The 24,328-nt window shown below is 37.0% G+C and overlaps 2 protein-coding genes across 3 annotated transcripts in view; one reads left to right on the top strand and one right to left on the bottom strand.

Annotated features, from left to right (window-relative positions):
• Positions 1-13,695, top strand: part of GRM3 (glutamate metabotropic receptor 3) — a 305,775-nt gene extending 292,080 nt beyond the window's left edge. Inside the window, exon 6 of the mRNA XM_001364106.4 lies at positions 13,120-13,695. Within this exon, the coding sequence (XP_001364143.1) occupies positions 13,120-13,193 (74 nt within the window). The 3' untranslated portion in view covers positions 13,194-13,695. The remainder of the gene's footprint in view (positions 1-13,119) is intronic.
• Positions 13,696-20,685: 6,990 nt separating this feature from the next.
• ELAPOR2 (endosome-lysosome associated apoptosis and autophagy regulator family member 2) overlaps positions 20,686-24,328 on the bottom strand; it is a 209,993-nt gene continuing 206,350 nt past the window's right edge. For both annotated transcript variants that reach the window (XM_001369205.5, XM_056799462.1), the window contains one exon: positions 20,686-23,721. In XM_001369205.5, the coding sequence (XP_001369242.2) occupies positions 23,662-23,721 (60 nt within the window). In that variant the 3' untranslated portion in view covers positions 20,686-23,661. The remainder of the gene's footprint in view (positions 23,722-24,328) is intronic.

The following is a 24,328-nucleotide window of genomic DNA, read 5'->3' as shown; positions in this document are numbered from 1 at the left end:
AAGCATCGATGAGGAAGAGCATTCCAGGGGCAGGACAGTTAGGGAAAATGCCCAGAATGAGAGAAGTGCCTTTTTGTAGAAGAGCAAGGAGGTAACTGGACTGAAGAGTAAATGACAGGGAGTGAGGTGTAAGAAGACCAGGAAGGTAGGGGAGGGCTAGGCTGTGAAGGGTTTTGAATGTCAAACAGAGCATTTTATTTTTGATCCTAGGTACAATAGGGAGCCATTTGAGTTTGTGAGTAGGGGAATGTAGCCAATGGTTGCTCTTGCACTGTAGGAAAATACTTTTGGGGGGTTAAATCACTTTGGTGAAGTAGAAAGAGAGACTTGAAATAGACAGATCCACCAGCAGGCAATTGCATTAGTCTGTGCCTGAGGTGCTAAGAGCCTGCATAACAGTGGTAGCAACATCAAGGAAAGAAGGGGGCATACACAAAAGGTCTTGAAGAGGTAAAATCAACAGCTTGCCAACAGCTTGGATAGTTGGAGTGAAAGATAAAGAGGATTGGAGGATAATTCCAAAATGGAGAACCTTAGGAATTGGGAGGATAGTGTTACTCCACCACCCTATCCCTCAATGGTAATTTTAAAAAATGTAGGAGTAGGTAGAGTTTAAGAGAAAAAGTAAATTCTATTTTGGACAGGTTTATTTTAAATTATTTACTAAATCTTCAGTTTGAGATATCTGAAAAACAATTGCTGGTGTAAGATTGAGGGTTAACAGAAGACTGAGGCAGGATAGATAAATTTGAGAGCCATTAGCATAGGGATGGTAATTAAATCCATGGAAATTGATGAGATTGCCAAGTTTAGTAATGTAGAAGGACAAGAAAAGAGGGCCCTGAACAGAACCCTGAGGGACCCCTACAAATGGAGGGTATAATCTGGGTGAGGATCCAGCAAAGGAGAATAAGAAGAAATATTGTGATAGAGAGGAAAACCAAGAGAGAATAATGTCCCAAAAAGTCTGGAGAGAAAAATGTATTCACCTAATGAGAGTGATCAGTGGTATCAAAGGCTGAGTCAAGGCAGTGGGGTTGAGAAAAGGCCATTTGATTTGGCCATTATGGGATCACTGACAATGTTGGAGAGAGTAGTTTTGGTCAAATGGTAAGGTCAGAAGCCAGACTTTGGGGATAAAGAGTAAGATCAGAGAAACTAAAGACATCTTTTATAGATTGCTTTTTTCAAAGAGTTAACTACAAAGGACAGAAGAGATATGGGACAATCGTTAGCAGAGATGAATATTAATTGAGGAGTTTTTTAAAGATATATTTTGAGGCATGTTTGTATGAAGTGGGGAATTACCCAGTAAACAAGGAGGGATTAAGTGTTAGAATTAGGATGGTAAAGGGGGTAATATGTTAGAAAAGACATGATGGCATAGATCATTGAATAGGTAGAAAGGTTACCCTTGAAAAAGAATAAGGCCACTTGATTAGATGAGACAAAGGTCAGAGGAAAGAGTGACAAAAGCCATCTAAGTGATAACTGAGGAAGAGAGAAGAGTGAGATCATGTGATCACCTCAGGTTTTTTTTTTTCCATAAAATTGCTTAGCCATAGTGAAGGCCCATTTGAGATGTATAACATAAATTTTTAGTGGACCCAGGCAGAATTGTTATGTGATTTTCTCTAATTTCATTCAATGTGCAAAGAAAGGTGATGAAGGATGGGAATGATCTAAGGCTAAATGTTAGTAGAACCTAATCAGTGAAATGGTAAATCAGATTCAAGAGTGTAGAGTTGAATTGGCTCACCAAGGGGTCAAGTTGGGGCAAAAAGGAGAAAGTGCTTGGAGCAAGGGAGATGACCTGGAAGAGAACTGAAAAGTCAAGGAATTAGGGTTATGGTCTATACAAAGGACAGGGTTTTGTGAGGGAAGTCAGAAGGAAAAATAAAAAGTTGACAGATTATGAACAGATAAATGGATTTAGGAATCCTTGAAAATGGAGGTGATGCATTTGTGGTTGACAGCAAGATCAAGTACCATTTTTATGTGTGACTGAGGTAGGGTGGAGGAGTGATTCATGGTAAGTTGAAGAGATGAGCAGTGCAAAGGACTCTAAAACTGTGAATTCCCTTTGACCCATCAATACCATTATTAGGTCTCTATATAAGAGATCCAAAAAAGGGGGAAATGACCTATCTTTATAAAAATATGTATTGCAGTCTCTTTGAGGTATCAAAGAATTGGAAATTGAGGAATTATCCAATTGGGGCACTGAACAAGTTGTGAGTATATGATGGTGATGGAATACTATTGTGCTATAAGAAATAATAAGCAGAACAACTTCAGAAAGATATGGAAAGATTTGCATGAATTGATGGAAAGTGAAGTGAAAAAAACTAGAAGTACATTGTATACAGTGACAGCACTATTGTTTAAGAAACTTACCTTCCACCTTAGAATCACTAGTATATATTGGTTCTAAGGCAGAAGAGTGGTAAGGGCTAGGTAATAGGGGTTAAGTGACTTACTCAGGATTATACATCTAGTAGGACCTCCCATCTCTATGCCTGCTTCTCAACCCATTGAGCCACCCATCTGCCCCCAGCAATATTTCTTGATGAACAACTGTAAATGGCCTAGTTATTCTCAGCAATGTAGTAATTTAATTCCAGACTCATGATTAAAAATCCATCTTCTCTCTGAGAAAGAACTGATAGAGTCTGAATACAGAATGAAACACTATATTTCATTTTCTTTATTCCTTTTTAATTTGATATCTTCCACAAAATTATTAATATGGAAAAATGTTTTGCATGATTACACCTATAAAATCTACATCAGATTGTGTATCATCTCAAGGACTGGGAAGAGCAAAGAAAGAGAATCAGAAGAAGGAAGAGAATTTTAAACTCAAAACGTTTAAAAAAAGAATGTTAAAATGGTTTTTACATGTAATAGGGGAAAAATAAAATATTTTTAAAGAGTTGATTGGTGCTTAACATTTGAGAGAGTCAATTTCTATGTTGGGCTCCTGGTATGAGGGCAATATTTGGGGTGGAGAGAAAAAGGAAAAGTGTTCGTGGGGGTCTGTGGACAAGAGCTACCAGGGTTTTCATTTTATGGTAGACACAAATAGCATGAAGCTGAAAGAGAAGTTGCTGAGTGATAAAGGTAGGAAAAGAACCTGACAGTGACAATGGGGAGAGCAAGTAGTATTTCAACTCCCCTACATTGACCAGTGAACTAAGGAGAATAAGTAAAAAGTACTTGGAAAGTACTGGAAAAGGGGTGTAAGGCGGCTATGTCATTTGGGGGGTTGGTAAAAGCTAGTAGATGAAAGAAGAAATTGATCATAGATGAAGGAAATTTTCTTTTTCTGATTCTGGGGCCAATCTTCTATCTGTTCACTATTCTATACTTGATTTCATAATAATACCCACCATTTTCATAATTCTTTGAGGTTTGCAAAATGCTTTAAATATATTATCTCATTTGATCCACACAAACACTCTATAAGATAGATGCTGCTGCTGCTGCTGCTGCTGCTGCTGCTGCTGCTGCTGCTGCTGCTACTGCTACTACTACTACTACTACTACTACTACTACTACTACTACTACTACTACTACTACTACTGTTATGCCCCCCTCCTCTCTCTGAAAGGAAACCAAGTCCAAGACAGGTTAAATGTTTTGCCCAGGGTATGATGATAATTGAATGCAATTCTTTCTCCACATTCTGTCCACTATGCCATTATGTCTTTCTTTGTAGATTATCTTTATGAGTGGCAAAATGGCAAAATATAGGCAGAAAGATAAGAATTATCTTCTGGTGATGAACTTTTCTGAATTTAATTAAATTGGTCACTGAATCAAAGACATTAGCCCCTTCCTTGGACTCCTAGAAAAAGCCTATCCATCTTGGTAGGACATATCTTAACCTCTCCCCCTGAGAACACAGCATTACCTTTTTGCCACAATCAGACATTGCAGTAAGACTTTAATGGTGCAGTAAGCTCATACCATTGATATAACAATAATTTCCTCTACTGCACACAACAGAATTAGAACAGTAGCAATATTTTTTCTGATAATAAAAGAAAAGAAATTGCAAAACCATATACCAGAGCGATGCTAAAATGGAAGATTTAATCACATAACAGTTAAGACTCCCCTGACTCCATTATGAAATGCTTGAAAAATATAAGCTGCAACAACAGCCTCATGGGGCTGGTAGTTATTGTTATTTCTATTGCTCTACTAATAATACCTTGACTTTGGAGAGTTTCTTCTAAAGCTTCTAGTCATTTTACAGAGGGTGTTCCCTCATAATGGATAGTAAGGTACACTGAGACTTACTAATTATTGCACTGAAATTTTGCTATAGTGATGCCCCCAGGATCATCTTTATAGATGTCAGAATTTTTCCAGTTTTCTGTGTGTTTAGAATTGAAGGAGCCAGGAGTCCTGACTAGGACTTTGCTATCCAAATTATTCTTAGATCCCCTCCAACTCTATCCTATAAGATTAGAATAATGGCCCCCATGAGGCCAAAAACTAGTCCATACATGCCAGAGTTCATGATATTGTGGATCACATCAAGTAGATATTTAGTATATCTTTACTTTAGATTTGGATATTTCAGCAGAGCTAAGATGAATGTATCAATCTAAAAAGTGATAGTGAGTTTTTTATGATTTGAATTTCTTTTTTCACAGAGTATTCTTTAGATTGCAAAAAGTCTCCATTTCAGTTCAATACCACCATAAAATATTTATCAAGCTACCTAAGGGTAAAAAGTATAGTACTTATAATTGATGTGATACAAAGTTTAATCAAACATGAATCTTTCTCTTCAATGAGTTTACAATGTGGTAGGAGAAATGTGACCTTCACAAATATATGCACATAATTCAAAGTAATGGATAAAAGATTTTAAGAGAATTATAAAATATTATGAAATTCCTAGCAGAGAATTTCATCAAACAGTTGTTGGCATTTGGCCTTAGTCTTAAACAGGTAGGATTTTAACTGGTAAAGATGTTGGGGATGGGAATTTCAGGCAAGTAGAATACCTATATGATAGTCTAATTTAGCTAGTACTAAGAGTAAACAAAGATAAGAGTCATGCAGATGGTGAAATAGTCTCTATGTGTGTCTAGATGAGATATGAAATGAAGTATGATCTAATGTCTAGGATGAGGCAATGGGCATAGTGAGCTAAGTGGATTAACTTGTATACCCTGAGTCAGGGTACCCCTAGGTTAGGAGATCCACAGGTGAATTGCTTAACTTACCCAAAGACTGGAGAATGAATTCAGGAAGACATAGGTATGGAAGTCCAGGTCTCAAGTTTATTGTAAAGGATAATGGTCCAGATTGGGGAAAGCAGGTCAATGATGACAGACAAAAAGCTGTTTGGATAGCAGAATGAGATGTAAAGCTAGGCATCCAAGAAAAAAAGTTAGCAATAAAATCCATGACCTTAGAAGTGTATGCACACAAATGTTCAATGTATAGGTAAGAAGAAAAGGGTATTAGAAATCCTAACACAGAGGAATAAATTTGACTACATGGATATTATTGAGTCCATTGATAGAAAACCCATGACTGAACTCTAGAAAAGTATTATTAATTCCATAGGAACAGAAAAAAATTGGTTTGGGGTGGGGAGGGGAGGAAAGAATAGTATCCTAATGTTAAAAGCATTCTTATGTGAAGAAATTCAGAATGAGAGGTGGGAAACATAGTAGAGAGTGTTAAGGGGAAGAACAATAGAAGCAGAGACTAACAATTGTCACCTCAATATACACTAGACCCCTTGTTTAGAATGAGAAAACAAATGAATTTCAAAAAGCCTTGAGAGCCAAGCCTACAAACAGAAGGTCTTCAGTTCAAATATGGCCTCAGATACTTCCAAGCTGTGTGACTCTGGGCAAGTCACTTAACCCCATTTGCCTAGCCCTTACTTCTTCTCTGTCTTGGAACCAATATTAAATATTAATTCTAAGACAGAAGGTAAGAGTTGATTTTTAAAAAGGAAGAAGTTACAGGTCTAGAAGTGAAACATGATATAGTATTGATGGGAAATTCATATATCTAGACATCTATCGGAGATCTCTCTGCCAAAAGCAGAAACTTCTTAGTTTACTTTAATAATAATTTATCTTCCTTCCTTCTTTTCATTGGGTAAGAAGGGACCTTCTCTTCTTGACATGATATCTACTAATAAGGATGAAGGGAAATGATGGGAACTTTGGGAAGAAGTAACCACTTCAACATAGAATTTGTGCAGAGAAGAAAAGGAAAACTGAACCTAATATTAACATGTGGTAGGGAAATTTCAAAGGGTGTAAAGAAAGCATAGGTAGAATCTTATAGGTAGAAATTCTATAGGCGAATTCAGCTTGGGGAGAAATGGAGAATGACTTTTAAGAATGAAATTCTAAAAACCCAAACAAATTCTAATGACAAGGAAAAGAGGAAATTGGATAGACCAGTGGATATTGGTCCTTACCTGTCAATGTATTTTAAGGGGATTTTTGTCCTTTAACAACTTGGTAAGTTGGCAACAAGGGCAGATAATAAAGTATGAGTAAAAGTATGGTACATCCTTTAAATTTCAGGATAGTTACTTCTCTGAATGTGCTGAGATTGGATAGGAATGCTAAACACAAAAAAGAGGTCTTTGGTTGACTGTGTTAAAGAAAAGAAGAATGTCAAAGAAACAAAATTGCACTTCTGCTTGGGTGGGAAGATGAGTATCAGTGGTGGAAAGAAGATGGAACCATTAAATCCTTATTTTGTTTCTGCTTTGTCTGCCAAGAGTGATCTTTGTACAGGAAAGGTCAGAAGAAAAATGGCTAATACACATAAGTCAGAAACAAGTAGTTGTCAATAAATTCAAGTTACTAAGCCTCAGATGAACTATTTCTCAGAATACTCAAAAAAAAAAAAGATTACATCTTTGAAAGAGAATGTAGAATGTCTCAGGGACACAAATACTGGTAAAGGGCAAAAGTCTCATTTTGGTTTTTAAAAATGAAAGGAAGCAAATTGAGTCCAAAAAATGAAGACCAAAGAGCTTGAGGTAGATTCCTGATAAAATTTCAGAGCAGGTGATTAAAACTAAGTCTACTTGGTATTGAAAAAAATGAACACAAAGACTAAAATGATTTTATTAAAAAAGTGTTTTTGCCAAACTATGATAATTTCCTTTTCTGAACAAAGTACTAGAGTGGTATTTCCAAAAATGTTGTAAAAAAAAAGGCTTAGCTAGATTTTAACAAAATATTTTCTTGTGTTACTCTAATGGATAGATAGAAAGATATATCAGAAAACAACACAGTTACATAGATAGGAAATTAATTGAATGATTGTATCTAAAGAGTTATAAATCAGTATTTAATATCAGCTTGGAAAGTGATTTACAGGGAGTGCCCTAGGGATATCCCCTGTGTCCTATGATACTTAAAACTTTCATCTATGATTGGATAAAGTCACCGATGTCATGCTTGTCTAATCTGAAGATCACACAAAGCTAAAAGAGATAGTCAATGTGCTGCTTCACAGTATCAAGATGCTAAAGGATTTTTATATATTAGAATATTAGCTTCAGATATCAATAATCATATGAAAAATATTCTAAATCACTCTTGATTAGAGAATGCAAAATGAAACAATTCTGAGGTACCACCTCACACCTATCATATTGGCCTATTTGAAAGTAATTAAAGTGATAAATGTTGAAGGAGATGTGGTCAAATTGGAACACTAATGCATTGTTGGTAGAGTTGTGAACTGATCCAACCATTCTAGAGGGCAATTTAGAACTATGCCCAAAGGAATATAAAATTGTGCATACCTTTTGATCCTGTAATTCAACTACTGATTTTGTATACCAAAAAGATCACAAAAAGGGGAAAGGATTGTACCTACAGTTGTTGTGGTGACAAAGAATTGAAAATTGAGGATATATCCATCAATTAGGGGATGGCTAAACAAATTGTAGTATATGTTGGTGATGGAATTATATTGTATTGTATGAGATGATGAACAGGATTATTTCAGAAAAATCTGGAAAGATCTACATGAACTGATGCAAAGCAAAATAAGCCAAATCAGGAGAACATTATACACAGTACCAGAAATATTATACAATGGTCATCTGTGAAAGATTTAGCTACTCTCAGTAATACAATGATCCAGGACAATTCTGAAGGATTTATAACAAACAATGCTATCCACCTCTAGAGAAAGAACTTTGGAGTTGGATATAGATCAAGGCATTCCATTTTTCACATAAGTTTATTTATGATTTTATTTGGGGAGTTTGCTTTTATATGAGTATTCTCTTACAACAATGACCAATAGAAAAGTATGTTTAACACAATAATACATGTATAACCCAATTGCTTACCACCTCCAGCAAAGGATAGAGAAGGGGGGGAGGGACAATTTTGATCATAACATTTGGGGAAATGTTTTGAAAATTGTTCTTACATGTAATCATGAAAATTATATATTTTGAATAAAAAATATCAGGATGAAACTTCAGAGAAATGAATATAAAGTCTTAGACTTGAGTTGAAAAAAGCCAACATCCTGCTATAAGATGGTAGAGGCATACTTAGATATCAGTTCTTCTACTTGCAAGTAAGGAATGTTTCACTCTTTGTACATGGATCCTCACCACCTAGCACAGAACTTAGAATATAATGGATTCTTAATAAATGTGTGTGGGTTGACTGAATGACAAAGATCTAGAGGGTTTTAGTGAAACAATCTCCAAGTGAATCAATAGAGTAATATGGTAGCCAAAAAAAAAGTTAATTCAATCTTAGGCTGCATTAACAGAGGCTTTGTGTTCAGAAAGAGAGAGGTAAGCAATAGTGTTCTACTCTTACCTGGTCAAATAATGTCTGTAATAGTGGTTATAACTTGGTACTGATTAATGCAAAAAATAAATCCACTGAAGTGGCCAAATATATTCAAATTCTTACTATTCAAAGTTATAATTATGTACAATATAATCATTGATTCTAGCCCAATGAAAATATGTGGTGTGAATCCAAACAATGTGACCACTTCAGAGAATTCATTAGTTGCCCTAATTGGGACCTAGCTGTGTATCTGGGTATCCGATTGTAGGAAGGATGTTCAGGGCATGGAGAGCATGTCAAAGGTGATGACTAGGATGGTGAATGTCTTCAAGATCATTGTAGATAAACAGAAGGGTCTAGATAATATGAACCTAAAAAAGAGTTAGGGGTTAGAAACAATACCTATCTTCAACTATTTTAGAAGTGTCTTGGAGATTATAGATTTGATTTTTGAAGACAGGCAGAATTCTACTTAGTCTAAAGGGAAAATTCCAGACTACCAAAGCTATCCAAAAATGGAACATGTGACTTAGGAGGGAGTGGGTTTCCTCTCCCAGCAAAGGCTGGGAATATCCTGTTGTGTATGCTGTATAGCAGTAATATAATCCTCAAATGGGGACCACTAATCCATATACATCAGGATCCTTATAGGCTGTCTATTGACTTCGTTTTTAAATACTATATTATCTATGTTTATAGTATTTTTATTTATTTGGTTAAATATTTCCCAATTCTACTTTAATCTGGTTCTAGACACACTGGGGAGCACTGTGGCCAAGTGTAGGGTGTTTATATAATGCCTCTATCATAGAGAATCATCTCATTCAGGCATGCTTTGGATAATATATGTCTGAGGTGCTTTCAAATTAATCTAATCTAAATAATCTAGAATATAGATTCTAGATCATCTAAAATCTTAGATTTAAAAAGAGTTTTAAATCTAAACCTTTATTTTCTCCAACATTAACAGCTAGTTAGTGACTGAGCTGCTGGACTACAACTCCAGACCACATATTCATTGATTATATTGTTTTGCACACAGTAAGCACAAGTTTATTCAATAAGCCTTTATCAATGAATAAATAAATGCCTCAGTACCTAAAAATTCTACCATTAATTACTCCTATGTATTAAAATAAGTGTTCTTTTAAATGCAAATATGTAACCTTGATTACGTTTATACATTAAATCATTATCAGCTTGATGGTTTATCACAGGAATGGCAAACCTATGGCACCAGTGAAAAGATGGCATGCAGAGCACTCTCTGTGGGCACTCAGCCACCCTCCCTCCTCACCCCCAGAGTTTATTACTAGAAAGGCAGAGGGATTCAGGCAGAGCTGCTCTCCTCCCCCTCTCCACCATACCTGATGACATTTTTTCACATACCCTGTCCCTCTGCCCAGCAGCCCAATGGGAGGACATAAGGGGTGTGGAAGAGGGAAATGCCAAAATGCATGAAAAAGACTGAATTTTTAAAAGCTATCTCAGAAAAAGTTGAGATGGAACTCTGCTGCCATCAGGGAATAGGAATGGAACATTCTAGCCAAGTTAAAAGATGGAGCAGTTGAAGAACTGCTGAGTTCTCTCCTTGACTTGAAGAGGGAAGGAACAAAATCCTTACTGAGAAGACAAACTATATCCACTAAATCCTTTGCTGAGAAATAAAAGAGCCAGACCATTCATCTGTTATATTATTAGGATAGAGACTTTTTCACTTAGGGGAAGGCAGAAGATTCACCAAACCATATCTCTGAGACAAGAAATACCAACATCTTGAGTCCACAAAGACATTTCCCTCTTCCACAGGGGTAAGGTCAGAGGCTCACTGGTGGCAGAGGTGGAGGGGAGCAGAGTCCTTGGGTCACTCCCCTCATCTTCTCTATACTTGTTGAAGACATTGCTTACTTCACCCACCCCTCCATCCAGCAGCCCAATGAGTGTTTTCACCCTTCCCTGCGTGGGATAATGGGGGAGTATGTGTGTGGGAGGGGCACAGGACAGATTGGGGGGGTCAGGTATGGCACTCTGTCTGTGGGGGTGAAGAGGGCAGTTCCTAGCATTCCATCTCTAAAAGGTTTGCCATCACTGGTTTATCAGGTTAGTTTGTTAAACTCAGAGCTCTAAAGAAATGATAAGACCAGAACAGGTAAGTATAAATTGGGGGAGGTTCAGAATGCAGATCACTCCTGAAAAGGAGTGGGCCCAACACAACAGCATTTTGGAGGTATTGTATTAAAGAGGGGTATTTTTCAATCTTGTCCAACTCTTAATGACCCCATTTGGGGTTTTCCTGGCAAAGATGCTAGAGTGACTTACCACTCCCTTCTCCAACTCATTTTACAGATGAGGAAATTGAGGCAAACATGGTTAAACAACTTGGCCCAGGACACACAAGTAGTATCTGAGACCAGATTTGAACTAAGTCTTTCTGACTGCAGGCCCTACATTCTTTCCCCTGTGCCACTTATTAATGTGGGGTAACAGAAAAGAAAATACAGGGAATTTAGGATCAATTGACCTGGGTTCAAGTTCCAAGTCTTCCATTTGCCAGCTGTGTGAACTTTACAAAATATAACTCCTTTGAACTGTAGAAGAGAGACAGTACTACCATGGTTATTCCAGAGATCAAGTAATCTATATAAAGCTGCTTTGTAAAGCATAAAACACTATTCAAAATTAAGATATATGTATTATCAGTAATATGATGCTAAGAACATTATATATGCTATCATTCCAAGAAGCATCCACCATTATCACAGCAAATGGAGTCACGGAGCTCAGAGTTCAAGACTACCAATTTCCATAACCTGACTGAGCAACTCCAGAATATCCTTTAACTATTTGGTGCTCTAAGCTATTTTCTAAGCCCAGAAGTTGAATAATAAAGACCAAGCTGCTTTGGTAGAAGGTATTTCCTCGTCCATAAGTTTTGCTACACCAATGAAATTACACATCCAGACCCTATTCCCCTAATATTATTTTTCCCATTAAACCCTTACCTTGCATCTTAGAATCAATACAGCGTATGGGTTCCAAGGAAGAAGAGCATTAAGGGCTAGGCAATGGGAGTTAAGTGACTTGCCCAGGGTCCCATAGTGGGGAAGTATCTGAGGTCAAATTTGAACTCAGGATTTCCCATCTCCAAGCCTGGGTCAGAATCCATTGTACAACCTCACTTCCCCCTCCCCAAAAAAGATAATATGACCTAGATAAAACAGTTTTGTCAAAGGCACATTCTGACACAGGTCACATGGGCTTCTGCAATTTCCACACCTTTGCTTCAGCATGAAATCATTCCAGAGCCAAGAGGAATAGGGAAAGGGATTGGAACTAGAATATCATTGATTTAGAGGACTTCCAAATGAAGAAACTCCCTCTACCAATGCAGGTTAACCCATACTTTCTTGTCTATGGTCTGACCAAGTTGCCTAGACCCCTGATAAGTTAAATGACCTGTCCAGAGTCACAAAATCAGCATGTGTCAAAGGCATAATTTGAATCCTGGTGATGCAGTGGATAAAGAAACTGAGTTAAGAAATCTGGTCCCAGAAATTTACTATCTAATATGACCCTAGTCAAGTCACTTAACCTCTATTTGCCTCAGTTTTCTCATCTGCAGAATGGATATAATAATAGCACCTGTCCTTTAATGTTTGTGAGAATCAAATGAGATAACAATTGTAAACTGCTTAGCTCTCCAGGCACTATTCCAGGCTACTTCTCAATTGTTCTTCCCTGATTTTAAATTCTTCAGATCTTTATTTTCTGTCTGACCAGAGTAGGTAAAACAATTGTCATGGATTTGTAGAACCTTAAAGGATCCTTTAAAATTGTTTGGACAAACCCTATACTTTACATATATGAAAACTGAGCCTTGGAAAGAGTAAATAACTTGACCAAATCCCAGGGCTAGCTAGGTGGTACAGTGGTTAGAGTACTAGTATTAGAATCAAGAAGACTCATCTTCCTTAGTTCAAATCTGGCTCCTTCCAATTACTTGCTGTGTGACCCTGGACAAGTTGATTAACCCTGTTTGTCTCAGTTTCCTCATCTGTAAAGAGAACTGGAGAAGGAAATGGCAAACCACTCCAGTATCTCTATCAAGAAAATACCAAAATGGTATCACAGAGTCATAAGTGACTGAACAATAACAACTTAGTCTCAATGTCAGGACAAGAACCCAGGTCTTCAGACTCATAGTCCAATGTTTTGTCCAAACCTCCTTAACCATAACTCTCTGGTTCACTTCTAACCCTGGATTTTCCTTCCCATTTTTATCTTCCAGCATCGGCCAGCACTTACGTCCCTACGGTGTGCAACGGGAGGGAAGTCCTCGACTCCACCACCTCATCTCTGTGATTATTGTGACTTTGCAGTTCAGTTCTCGTGTTTAGACTGTTAGACAAACATGCACATGTTGTGCAATTCTGAATCAAACAAAACCAAGCAAAATGGAAAAAAAAATACCCAACCCTAGTACCTTTTTTTAGAAACAGTACAATAAATTATTTTTGAGGACTGTACAGTACCTAGTGATGTGTTAGAACTTTTTAGGCCAATTTTAGTACCCTTATAATTAACAGTTCCATTGGACATGGAAATAACCATTGTTTACACAGGCAAGCTATGGTGATTAGGTCAGGAAGGAAAGGGTCTACTGTAGACATGATGGCAATATTAGGTAACCTTTTTTCCTATGAAGTTTTTTGTAGGTCCTTGTTGTAACTAATTTAGAATGCGTTTCTATGTTGTATATTAAAGTTACATTATGTGTAACAGATTGTTTTTCTCAGCACAAAAAAAGGAGACATAAGTATTAATGTAAAAATATTGACAATAAAACCTTCAGGGTTTTCCAGCATGGTGGATGTTTGTATTTTTGTTATTTCCTTCTTGGAGCTTGAACCCAGAGCTCAAATCATTTTCTCCCTAGAGTTTGAGAGAAATGATGGATGTTCACTTTCTACTACATTTTAAATCAGATTCTTACACAAAGGAAATTGAATTAAAGATGTAATTTTTTAACCACCCAAATTCCCTGAAACCCACATAGCCCCAGGTTAACAAGACACCTCTAAGTATACATTGTCACCATTTTGTGTTTGATGAGCAAAAACCCAGATATGTATGGTAACAATATATATAGGATGTGTGGTAGCAACATTGAGTCTCCATGATCCATAATGGAGAATGTTCACCAGTAATAAGAAGAGAAGACAACAGCACAGTTACTGGTCTTTAGGAACTTTTATCTCTTGAGAAGCCCATGCATTGCTCTGATTTACCACAGAAAGGAGGAATAGATCCTCTTTTAAGAACCAACTTGAATAATGAACCTGGGAATCTTGACAAGCTGTATGGGCCACAGTCTCCTACTGGAAAATCCCCTAATTTCCATTCTTAGGTGAAAAGACAAGATCAGAGCAAGGTCTTTTGTTTCCCAGTATTACACAGCAGTCAAAGCTACAGTACTCTGTGCACACAGAACATATCTTCAGTTCTTAGTTTTTATTTTTGTTTCTTTGGGGGGGGAGGGGTTGGGGTTTTTATTGCTTGTTTTTTCCTAGCCCAGAGATTCTTCACTTGGAGTTAATGATCTTTTTTAAACTATATTTTAAAATCGGGGCAGCTAAGGTAGCACAATGGATAGAGAGCAGGACCCGGAATGAGGAAGACTCAACTTTGTGAGTTCAAATCCGGCCTTAGACACTTTCTACTAGATTCTAAATCAGATTCTTAAGCTATGCCACCCTGGGCAAATCACAAACTCATTCACATCGGTTTCTTCATTTATAAGTTTGTTGGGGAAAAAAATGGCAAACCATTGCAACATTTTTGCCAAGAAAGTCCCAAGTGAGTTTGGTCAGATATGACTGAAATGACTGGAAAACCACAACTCTAAAAATCATATAAGTGTTTTGTAAACCTATGTACTTTGTGCAGTTGAAATTATTTTTATGAGAGGAGTTCTATAGGCTTCCTCAGATTTCTAAAAAGAGATCCAGGACACACACAGAAAAATATATTAAGAACTTCTGTCCTCAAGTCTAAGGATGCTGGAAGATAAGGAGAACATTGATAAAGAAAACTTACAAAAGAAAAATATTTTATCCTGTAGTTTTATTATTTCCTCTCTTTACTCTAAAATTAGGGATTGATTTGAGTTTTCTTTCTGTTATTACCATAGAAATGCTGATGGAAATCCAACAGCAGCCAGCCAGCAAACTAGTGAAACAAAGATGAATAAAATAATTAAATAAGTCACTACCTGAATAAATACAACCTCTGAATAACAGGGCCTGTGCTAGATTTGAAAACCTAGAGAGCAAGGAACATATGTGCGTGAAATCCAAGGGGGCTAGCCTTAGAAGGCTGGAAAACAGATGAAAATAGCACTCAGGTGTATGAAACCTTTCACTTCCTTTATTTGACTGTATTTGAAGCAGTCCTAATTACCTTCCTAGCACTAGATGCTTGCTAGGCCATGAATTCTCATTCTCAAATAAGAAATGGGTCATCGAGGGTGGGAGGAGTGAGAATGAATTGGGTAATGGAATCAATAACACTTGCTGACCTAGACAAAAATATTTCTTTTGTTACTGAAAACTGGCAGTAATGCTAAGTAAGCACGTGTGCTCTGAACCAGCATTTAGTTCAGGAAAATGGCAAAGACAAGGCTGATGGAATAGAAAATAAACTTAGCTCACTTAGTAGATGTGACACTCTAAGGAAGGCAATAAGTTGGGTGATTCAGTACCATAGCTGATGCCTCAAACAATAAAATGGATCATGGATCTTCCTAAATGAGACAATTAAGAACTGTGGGTGGTTCTTGGAAGAGCAGCGATGTTTAGATGGGTGGTTTGATCTATGACCCATGTGCTTCAGTGCCTGCCTTGCCAATCCACTGAAAACATCCTCACCCCTCCTACGGATCTCTCCCTCCTTTGCTATGAGTTTATTTTGCATTCACATGGCACCCTCTATTGTATAATCACTAGGAAAAAATGTTAGGCATTCAGGGGAGGATAACAAAAAGTATCTTTAGAGAGACAGTCACACAAGTCATTTCACATGAGTTGACATTATTGTGATCATTCATTTTCTTTATGATATGAACATGATATCTTTCTAGCGGCTAGTACTTTGTGATCATATTGATCTTTGCAAAACTACCTCAATTTGCTGAGTTCAATAGGGAAAATCAGTGTAATTAATAAAGAGCATATCCCAAGGCCTGATAATATAGTTATAATTCATTAAATATTATAAACAGCTTTCAACTGGTCCATAATAAGTATAAAAGCTTTGGTTTGTGTGTGTGTGTGTGTGTGTATGTGTGTGTGTGTACATATATAATCAGAGCTAGTTAAAATTGGGTAACTATAAAATATGTATCTGTTTAAATTCCATCTATGTATATATATATATGTAATATATATATATATATATACAGTGATCCCTCACCTATCACAGGAGTTATGTTCCAGAGACCCTCATGCTAGATGAAAATCCATAAAGTAGCAGTATTATATTTATTTTATTATATATATATATATATATTTTTTTTTTTAAGGCTTTAGAAACTCTTCCAATTCTCCGATAAACCTTTTACACATTCTTATTAACCTTTAATCACTGAGCCTTTCAGTTCCCAGGATACAGAACAGAGCACTGTGTTTGGTCACCTTTTATTCCATCACCCAATAGCATGTCATGATAAATGTAACTACTTGATACAGAATTAGATTTTTTAAAAATACAGTGATACAGTGAAGCCATGATAAGTGAACCTGGATATAGAGAGGGACAACTATAATCAGACCTAGTTTAAATCACATCACAACTCATATATAATTTATCATCTTACTTAGTGAGTTGCCTAAGAAAGTGAGAAGTTAAGTGACTTAACCCACAGCCACACTGCTAGTAAGAGTTAGAACCAGGCTTTGAATTCTTCTCTTTCTAACTCCCAGTCCAGCACTCTAAGTGGAAGGTAGGAGGAAGAAGGAAAAGGGAATAAACATTTATCAAGCACCTACTCTGTGCCAGGCCCCATGTTAAACACTATCTCATTTAGTCCTCTGGGATAAAATCCTTGGAAAGTAGTGCTATTATTATGCCCATTTTACAGCTGAAGAAACTAAATAGAGATTAAGCAATTTGTCCAGTTGTCACACCATTAGTAAGTACTTGCAACTAAATTTGAACTCAAGCCTTCATGACTCCAAGGCCATCCATCCTGCTACTTAGTTGCCTTCATGTACTATGTCATGCCATTTATCTTAGGGAAATGAAATCAAGGGCTCAAATAGGAATGGGACTTACTCTTAGAGATTGATATCAACTACTTTACAGATTACAGAGAAGCAAATAAATTTCACTGGCAGTTCAAATATTTTTGGTCTATTTGAGACCTTCTTTTTGATATTTTCTTCCTAATCTTCTTCTCCATAACCAGGCCTTTTCCCAGAGCTTTTTTAGAAGGACAAAAATCATGAGACAGAGGGCATATCAGTCAGGAAAATGGATGAAACAACAATGCAGAAGTCTGAATACAAAGAAGTCAAATAGGCAATTGGCGGCTAAAGTCCATGGATCCATGAGAAGAAAGAAAATTGAGAGAATTAACTGATAGACAGATTTTTACAGAATATCTTTTATCAAGCAACAGTTAAAATCAGCTACTGTATAAATCAGGGCTGTGACAGAATAAGGCAGACTAGATAGCTTAAAAGACCTGCTGTTGGTTTTGGTTTTTTAAGACAAAAACCTCATCTCTAAAGAAAAAGTATGGAAAGACTTGGGAAAAAAAAAGGTTTTGTTTAGGATTCTCCCATGTCTGAGCCTCTGACTGTGAACAACTATACTTAGCCTTAAAAGTTGACCATAAGTACTTCCAGCAAAAACAACAGAGTCCTTTAGCAACAAATATGGTAGGCAAGGGGAAATTTAGAGAGACTTTCATAGACTGCACTGTTTGTCTTTCTCTCAATGCCAAGTAATAGCTGTCTGCAGATGAAATGTGAGCTAGATTCCATACTAGAGGAGAAAGTGATAGAGCTTTAAGAGCATATCCTGAGTGTTTTGAAGGCAAAACAAATAAGGACAAAATCCCAGAGAGGAAGAGAAGAATATTCACCTGTAACATGAAGTTAGAGGGTAGAAAAGCATAAATCAAGAAGGAAGAAGAAAGGCCAGGAATCAACCTTTGGGACTATGTTAAAGATTTCTTCACTTGTTCCAAGAGGGAGGGAACTTTACTGTGAGGGCAACATGCAACCTGATATTCCCCCCAATAATGAGAAAATCAGGACAGAAGACATCCAGCAATGATCAAAGGAAGAAGAGATGAATCCCCATGATTGGCAACTTCATAATAATATACTTCCTAGGATGGAATCTCCTGAAACTTGTCAAACTTGATGATTACTACCCAATTCTGGTAACTCATCAGTGGGCAAATGATACTGCCAAAAGGAACTTTAAAAGCACCATTAAAAATTATAAATTGCTTAATAAAAAACCAAAGACTCAGCTACTTGTGCAAATATTTGTATGTGAGGATGAATGTATGCATGAGTGTTTGAATCACTTCTGACTATTAAACAGTAAGACCTCAGTAGGTAGATTTAGGAAATAAACAAATAGTGTCTGGATTTGTAGCAGTGGTTTAAAATATAGATGAAAAGGGGGTCTTGGGAAGGATTAGAGGATCTCTAAAGAGAGCAAGAGAAAAAAGAAAATGTATGTATATAAATACATATAATTCACATATGAAATTCACAACTCTCCAGGTAAATATATACATACATGTGCATGCATATACATATATAATGTACATAAACACATATATTTGTGTATATATACATATATTTGTCTGGACATTTGTGAATCTCATCAAGATGACTTTAAACTAGAAATACAAGGTGAGGAAGCAATATGCTAGCATGTATCTGCCAAGCCTGATATCACATAAGAATGAAGAGATTAGTGTGGAAGGAATGTCATTCGCAGGCTACAAGAAGCCTCGAGACTCAAAACTCCTGACTTCAAATGTCTATTTATTAAAGGAATAATATGGTAATAAAATCATGGAACTAGATATCTTAATTAAAGAACATCATTTGACTGCAAAAGATGTCACTTAGCTATTGATGTGGTGTGACAAATGATTAGAACACAGCTATAGAAGGGTCCTTTATCCAAATGAGGTCACAAAAATTCATTAAGACTGATTAAAGGAACAAGGGACACAACATAGAGAAAGGAACACATGGGACAGAGGTGGCTCATATAACTGTCTTTAAATATCTGATGCTTGACTTGTGGAAGAGGGGTTGAGATGTGGATAGACAAATTCTGAGGTCCTTTCCAATTCTGATTTAACAATCCCTACCCTGGTCCCCCACTGCCTGAAGGTCAACTAAATCATATCACCCTCTTTCTCTTGAGATTTTCCAATACCCTTAAAGGACTTGGGAGAGGGAGGGAATTTCAGGCTCTGCAAATGACTCTGACCACCACCAATAATATTCCCCTCACTATAGGGGAGAACTCTTCATACCAGTTCCATTTAACCACTAATATAGTGGTATCCCTAAACACATGAAGTTTAATCCTTCTGCATATATTATTTCAGTCTCAGAAGAAGGGAAAAGGATTAGGTACACTTGGTGTAGTGTAGCTTAACTTGGTTCCAATACAAGCACAGTCTCAGTTTCAAGTCCAGAATCCTCCATGGGGCTTGAGCCCTAAGCATCCTGATTTCTCCTGGCTTTCCTGCTGGCTTGGCTATATAGCCTACCTGGAATCCTGGCTCCAAGGTCTCCATGGTTCAAACTCCTGGATCCTGTGGGAATCACCACCAGAACCGACATTAAGGACAAATAAAAGAATAGAAACAGAGAGCCCCAACCCATTTCTTAGAACTGGAGTAAAAGAGAGGGGAAGAAGGTAGCCCTTCCCCACTGGTTCTGATTCTGGTACCCACTTTGTGAGCTCACTATGATCTTCACCTAGAATACACAGGAAAAAAAGAAACTGTCTCAGCCTTTCCAGGTTTAAAGAGCTTTTTTGGCTATGCAGCCAAAGACTACTCCTACCCATGTGGTGGGGATCTCAGGAGAGCAGGATGTCTCCATGTTGGGTGATCTGGGGCAGAGGTGAGAAGAGAAGACAAAAAAATTCTCATTGGAGTCAGGAGGACCTAGGTTCAAACTCCATCTCTCATGAATACTAGTTTTGACCCTGGGAAACCCATTTGGCTTCCCAATTCCCTCAGCAACTCTCCAAAACGATATAATGCCAAAAATCTATTGACCTACACTGACAGGAAGTTTCTTTACCCAGGAGTTCCCTCTATCAATGAAATAACCCCCTTTCCTAAGTGCATATGTAGAGAGGGGGGAACGGTACATATATGTATATATACGGTGCATTCCAACACTCACAAATGTTTTCATTAATATCTTTGGGAAGGCTCACTGTGACAAGAAGCTCATATAGAACTAGAAGGTCTGCCTAAGAAAGCCAGGAAGCAAAATATCAAGTGGCCAAACTCCAAGCAAACCAAACACATGTTTTCCATCCCATCATTGAGGGGGTAATTTTTTAGGGGGTAATTTCTTTAATAGTTAGGATCCATGCAGAGACCTGCTTTAATGCCTTAAAACAATCAATTCTTCCAATGGTATCATAAGGGTATTTTCATAGAATCATTCAGAAACAACCATTTTTCTTTGAGATGAAGCAGATTACTAAACTCCATGAAAATACTATAGAATGTGTTTAATCCCAGAAGTAATGTGATTACTAGTGAACAAATACAAACAAAAAGGCAACACAGTGATAAAACGTAGTCTATTTAATCAAGTGAACACATAAACTGCTCCATATTATTAGGTGGCAAAAAAAACCCAACAATTTATCCATAGAAGACATTCTCTCATCTAGGGGAAGATTGCTTTAAATACATTTTGGCAGAGTGCTAGAAGACATTATAGGCGACTGTTGGCTTAATGAAGTTATTTAAGGCTTCAGAACCACGCCTTTTCTGAAATCCTCTTTCTCTACCATTTGAGGAAAAAATAATAATAAGGAATAACAATGCCCATTAAAAGTCACTGTGGCACAATTAACTCCTTTATGCCTTTTAGTATTCCAATGAGCTTTGCAAAGCCTGGACATAGAACTTTAGTGAACTTGACAGCCAAAGTTGGTCTTCATGTTCTCTTTATTATACTTCTTCAGTTTTGTCTCTTCGGGGCTCAGGACAATGTGGCATAAAATGACACTTTGCTAGGAACCATAGGAAAAAGACAGCTTCTCTACCAAAGGTGGCACTGAGCTGACAAAATGCTACTTTATATCTAAAATTAGAAGTAAAATAAATAAGAACTCCTCCACATCATCTACATTGTGAGAATAGTTCATTAAAATTTAAGGCATTTTTGACATGTCAGAGATTTGAGTCCAGTGACAAGAGAAGAAAGGAGATACCTGGGAGAAAATCCCAATTATTTCTATGGCTTGGAACATCCATGTACAGCACAGCCAAGGATGGAGAGAAAGGTGACAAGTGATTATGTGGAAGCATCTTGTCTGTCTGTTCTTGCAGATCACTGCTGCACTCATAACTGTTTGTTGCAGTTCTGCCAGTTATCAGAAAGGGCAGACTTCAAATACATTTTCCTCCTGGTGTCTGAATTTTGATCAAAGCAGGGAAATGATCTTCAGTATCTCTTAATTAGATGGATAAGAATTAGCCTTTTGTAAATTTTTTAAAAGAGATCCAAGAACTAAAATCATAGATATATTATATTGAAAGAATGACTCCATCCCTGAATACCCCACATAAAAGATGGGATAATAGTAAATTCAATGAACAGAAGTGTGTGAAACAGTGCAGGAGTACACAGAAAACACATGAATGAACATACAATCAACAATATCATGGTTGTTCCCATGTTATTGGGAGCATAATCCCACATGTTATACAGACACAGTCAAGCATGTATTTTGTTCCTGGTCCCATCCCACCCTCCAAAAAAGCATTGCCCACTGAGTCCAAAATTAAAAGTTGTGACATTCTAAGAATGTGAAGTTCTTGGGGCAATAAAATCAATAATATCTCTCCCCTCCCCCAACCTTCCTTGCTTCTTTCAGTCAATAACTAGTGCCCTATTTCTGTTGAATTAAATCTCTACTTATTGATTAGAACAATTCTTTAAAAAAAATCTTACCTTCCGTCTTGGAATCAATACTGTGTATTGGTTCCAAGGCAGAAGAGTGGTAAGGACTATGCAATGTAGGTTAAGTGACTTTCCCAGGGTCACACAGCTAGGGAGTGTCTGAGAACAGGTTTGAACCCAGGACCTCACATTTCTGGGTCTGGCTCTCAATTCACTGAGCCACCCAGCTGCCCCCAATTAGAACCATTCTGAGTATCTCAAGATACCCAATGTCCCAGGTTCTGCTCCTGTGCCCATTCATTGCAAAAGGATTACTCTTTGTAGTAAATTAGCCAATTCCACCATCATCCAAACATATGTTCTTAATAAGTCTCATGGTGAAATTTTGATAGCAATAAATAATTATAGGAAAATCCACCCAATCACTTTTGGTTAAATAAAAAATAATAATTAGATTCCCTTTCCTGCCCAGAGTGCAACCACTTCCTTGTCATAGATAGTCAGTCATAAGCTTTTTTCCAAAGCTGGATGTTGGTTTATTGACTGAAGAAACTTCTCCAAACAAAAATCACAAATCACCGTACCTCATAAGAGCCAATAAGAAGTCTACACCCCACATGCCTCGAGAACTGAACTTTACATGAAATAATAGGATGGGTATACTAGTTCATTTTTCCAAAGAGTCTAAAAGAATGCTAATAACTGTGAAATCAGTTGTTTAGATTAAACTTGTTGATGAGCTAGTTTACTTTCTCATTTCTCCACTTGATCTGATAATCAATCTCACTTCATTTTTTTTCCTCACTTATACCTCTGTTTAAAAGATTTTCTGAAGTGTGGCTTCCAGTTTAATAAAGGGATTGGTTGACTTCATAAGATGTTAGGCATCCTGGTTGCTTCTCATTTTCTTCCAAAGGTGTGCCCTTAATATTTTCCATCAAGTTCTTCTTCCTTCAAGATTACCTGAGTTCCACCTAGAATGGAATTTCTGGAAACCCCAAAATATCCCAGGTATCTGGAAACCCTATTCTTTCCCAAGGGGTGATAACTTGGGTCTGTGAGAATGAAAATTCAAGTTCTTGAATCTCAAGCACTGCTTAATATTCCAAAGGGAAATTATATTTTGTAGGGAAGAGAGGGGCAAAAAAAACAGGGGCTAAGAACCAAAGGGGTTGTATCTCATGGGAAGTTTGAAGTCTTCCAAAAGAATGAGGGAACACATACATATGATTGAACATGCTTGCACACATGCATACACTCACACACACACATGAAAATTCTCACATATAAGAAATGAAAGTTACCAATTAGTTAAATGGCATGCATCAGCAGTGCACAGATGGGCTTTAAACTTGGTTTTCAGTTATGTATATACACAAATATCTCTTTCCTGAGTTGAATTTCACCATCAGCTTGGCCACCAAACTGCTTGCTTTCCTTTTTGGCAAGGTACTTGACCACATGATAAGGCAACCAGACAACCAGAAGGCTCTAAACTTCTTTTTTTCAACAGTCCAATATTTCTCACAGGTATCACCAACAATCCTGGGCACCAAGATGGGCTCTAAAATGTGGTCCTGTAAAATTAGAAAGCAGGTTTCTTTGTTCTTCTGTCCAAAGATTGCACTATCTCTTCATATATTGGGGGATCTGGAGGATTTCAGCTGAACAGATTCAAAATGATCTTCTTTTTCCTTCAAAAAAAGCCACAGAAAAATAAATTAATAAAATCCTATTACAATGTTATAATACTAAGCATAAAGGGTCAGAAGGACTACTGTAGGTTATTATTCAGCAACACTAGGAATGAATGCTCATTCATTTAAGTTGAGAACCAAAAGCTTTTGTAATATGGAAACAACCAAACTGAGAACTTAAAGAGGTCATTGTTAATACCTCTATACTGATATGATAGGGATAGATACTAGATCTGTGATTTTATTGGCATATGGGATGCCCAAAATAGCAAATTCTCTTTGCCAATGCAGGTTGGCATCTTTTCTGCAACTTGGAATCTTAGAGAATTACTTAAAACACTGAATGGTTAAGAGAATTCTCCAAGATCACAAAGCCGGTATGACAACACTCAAATCTCTCTGGGTCCTAATAATGGGTAAAAATTTATGGAATGAAAGAAAATATTTCCTAGGTAACATGACCTCAATCAAGGAGGGAAAGAAATAGCTCTGGGGAGTGCCAATAAATATCCAAAACAAAAATTAGGCTCACTGATTTATTTAAAAATAGTATTTTGGTTTCAGAGCATACTAAAAAACACTATATTTCAGTGATGGGAAATAG

Source organism: Monodelphis domestica, chromosome 5 (assembly GCF_027887165.1).
Source record: "Monodelphis domestica isolate mMonDom1 chromosome 5, mMonDom1.pri, whole genome shotgun sequence".
Lineage (NCBI taxonomy): Eukaryota > Metazoa > Chordata > Mammalia > Didelphimorphia > Didelphidae > Monodelphis > Monodelphis domestica.
The sequence above is the reverse complement of the archived record's forward strand: the minus strand, read 5'-3'. Positions and strand labels throughout refer to the sequence as shown.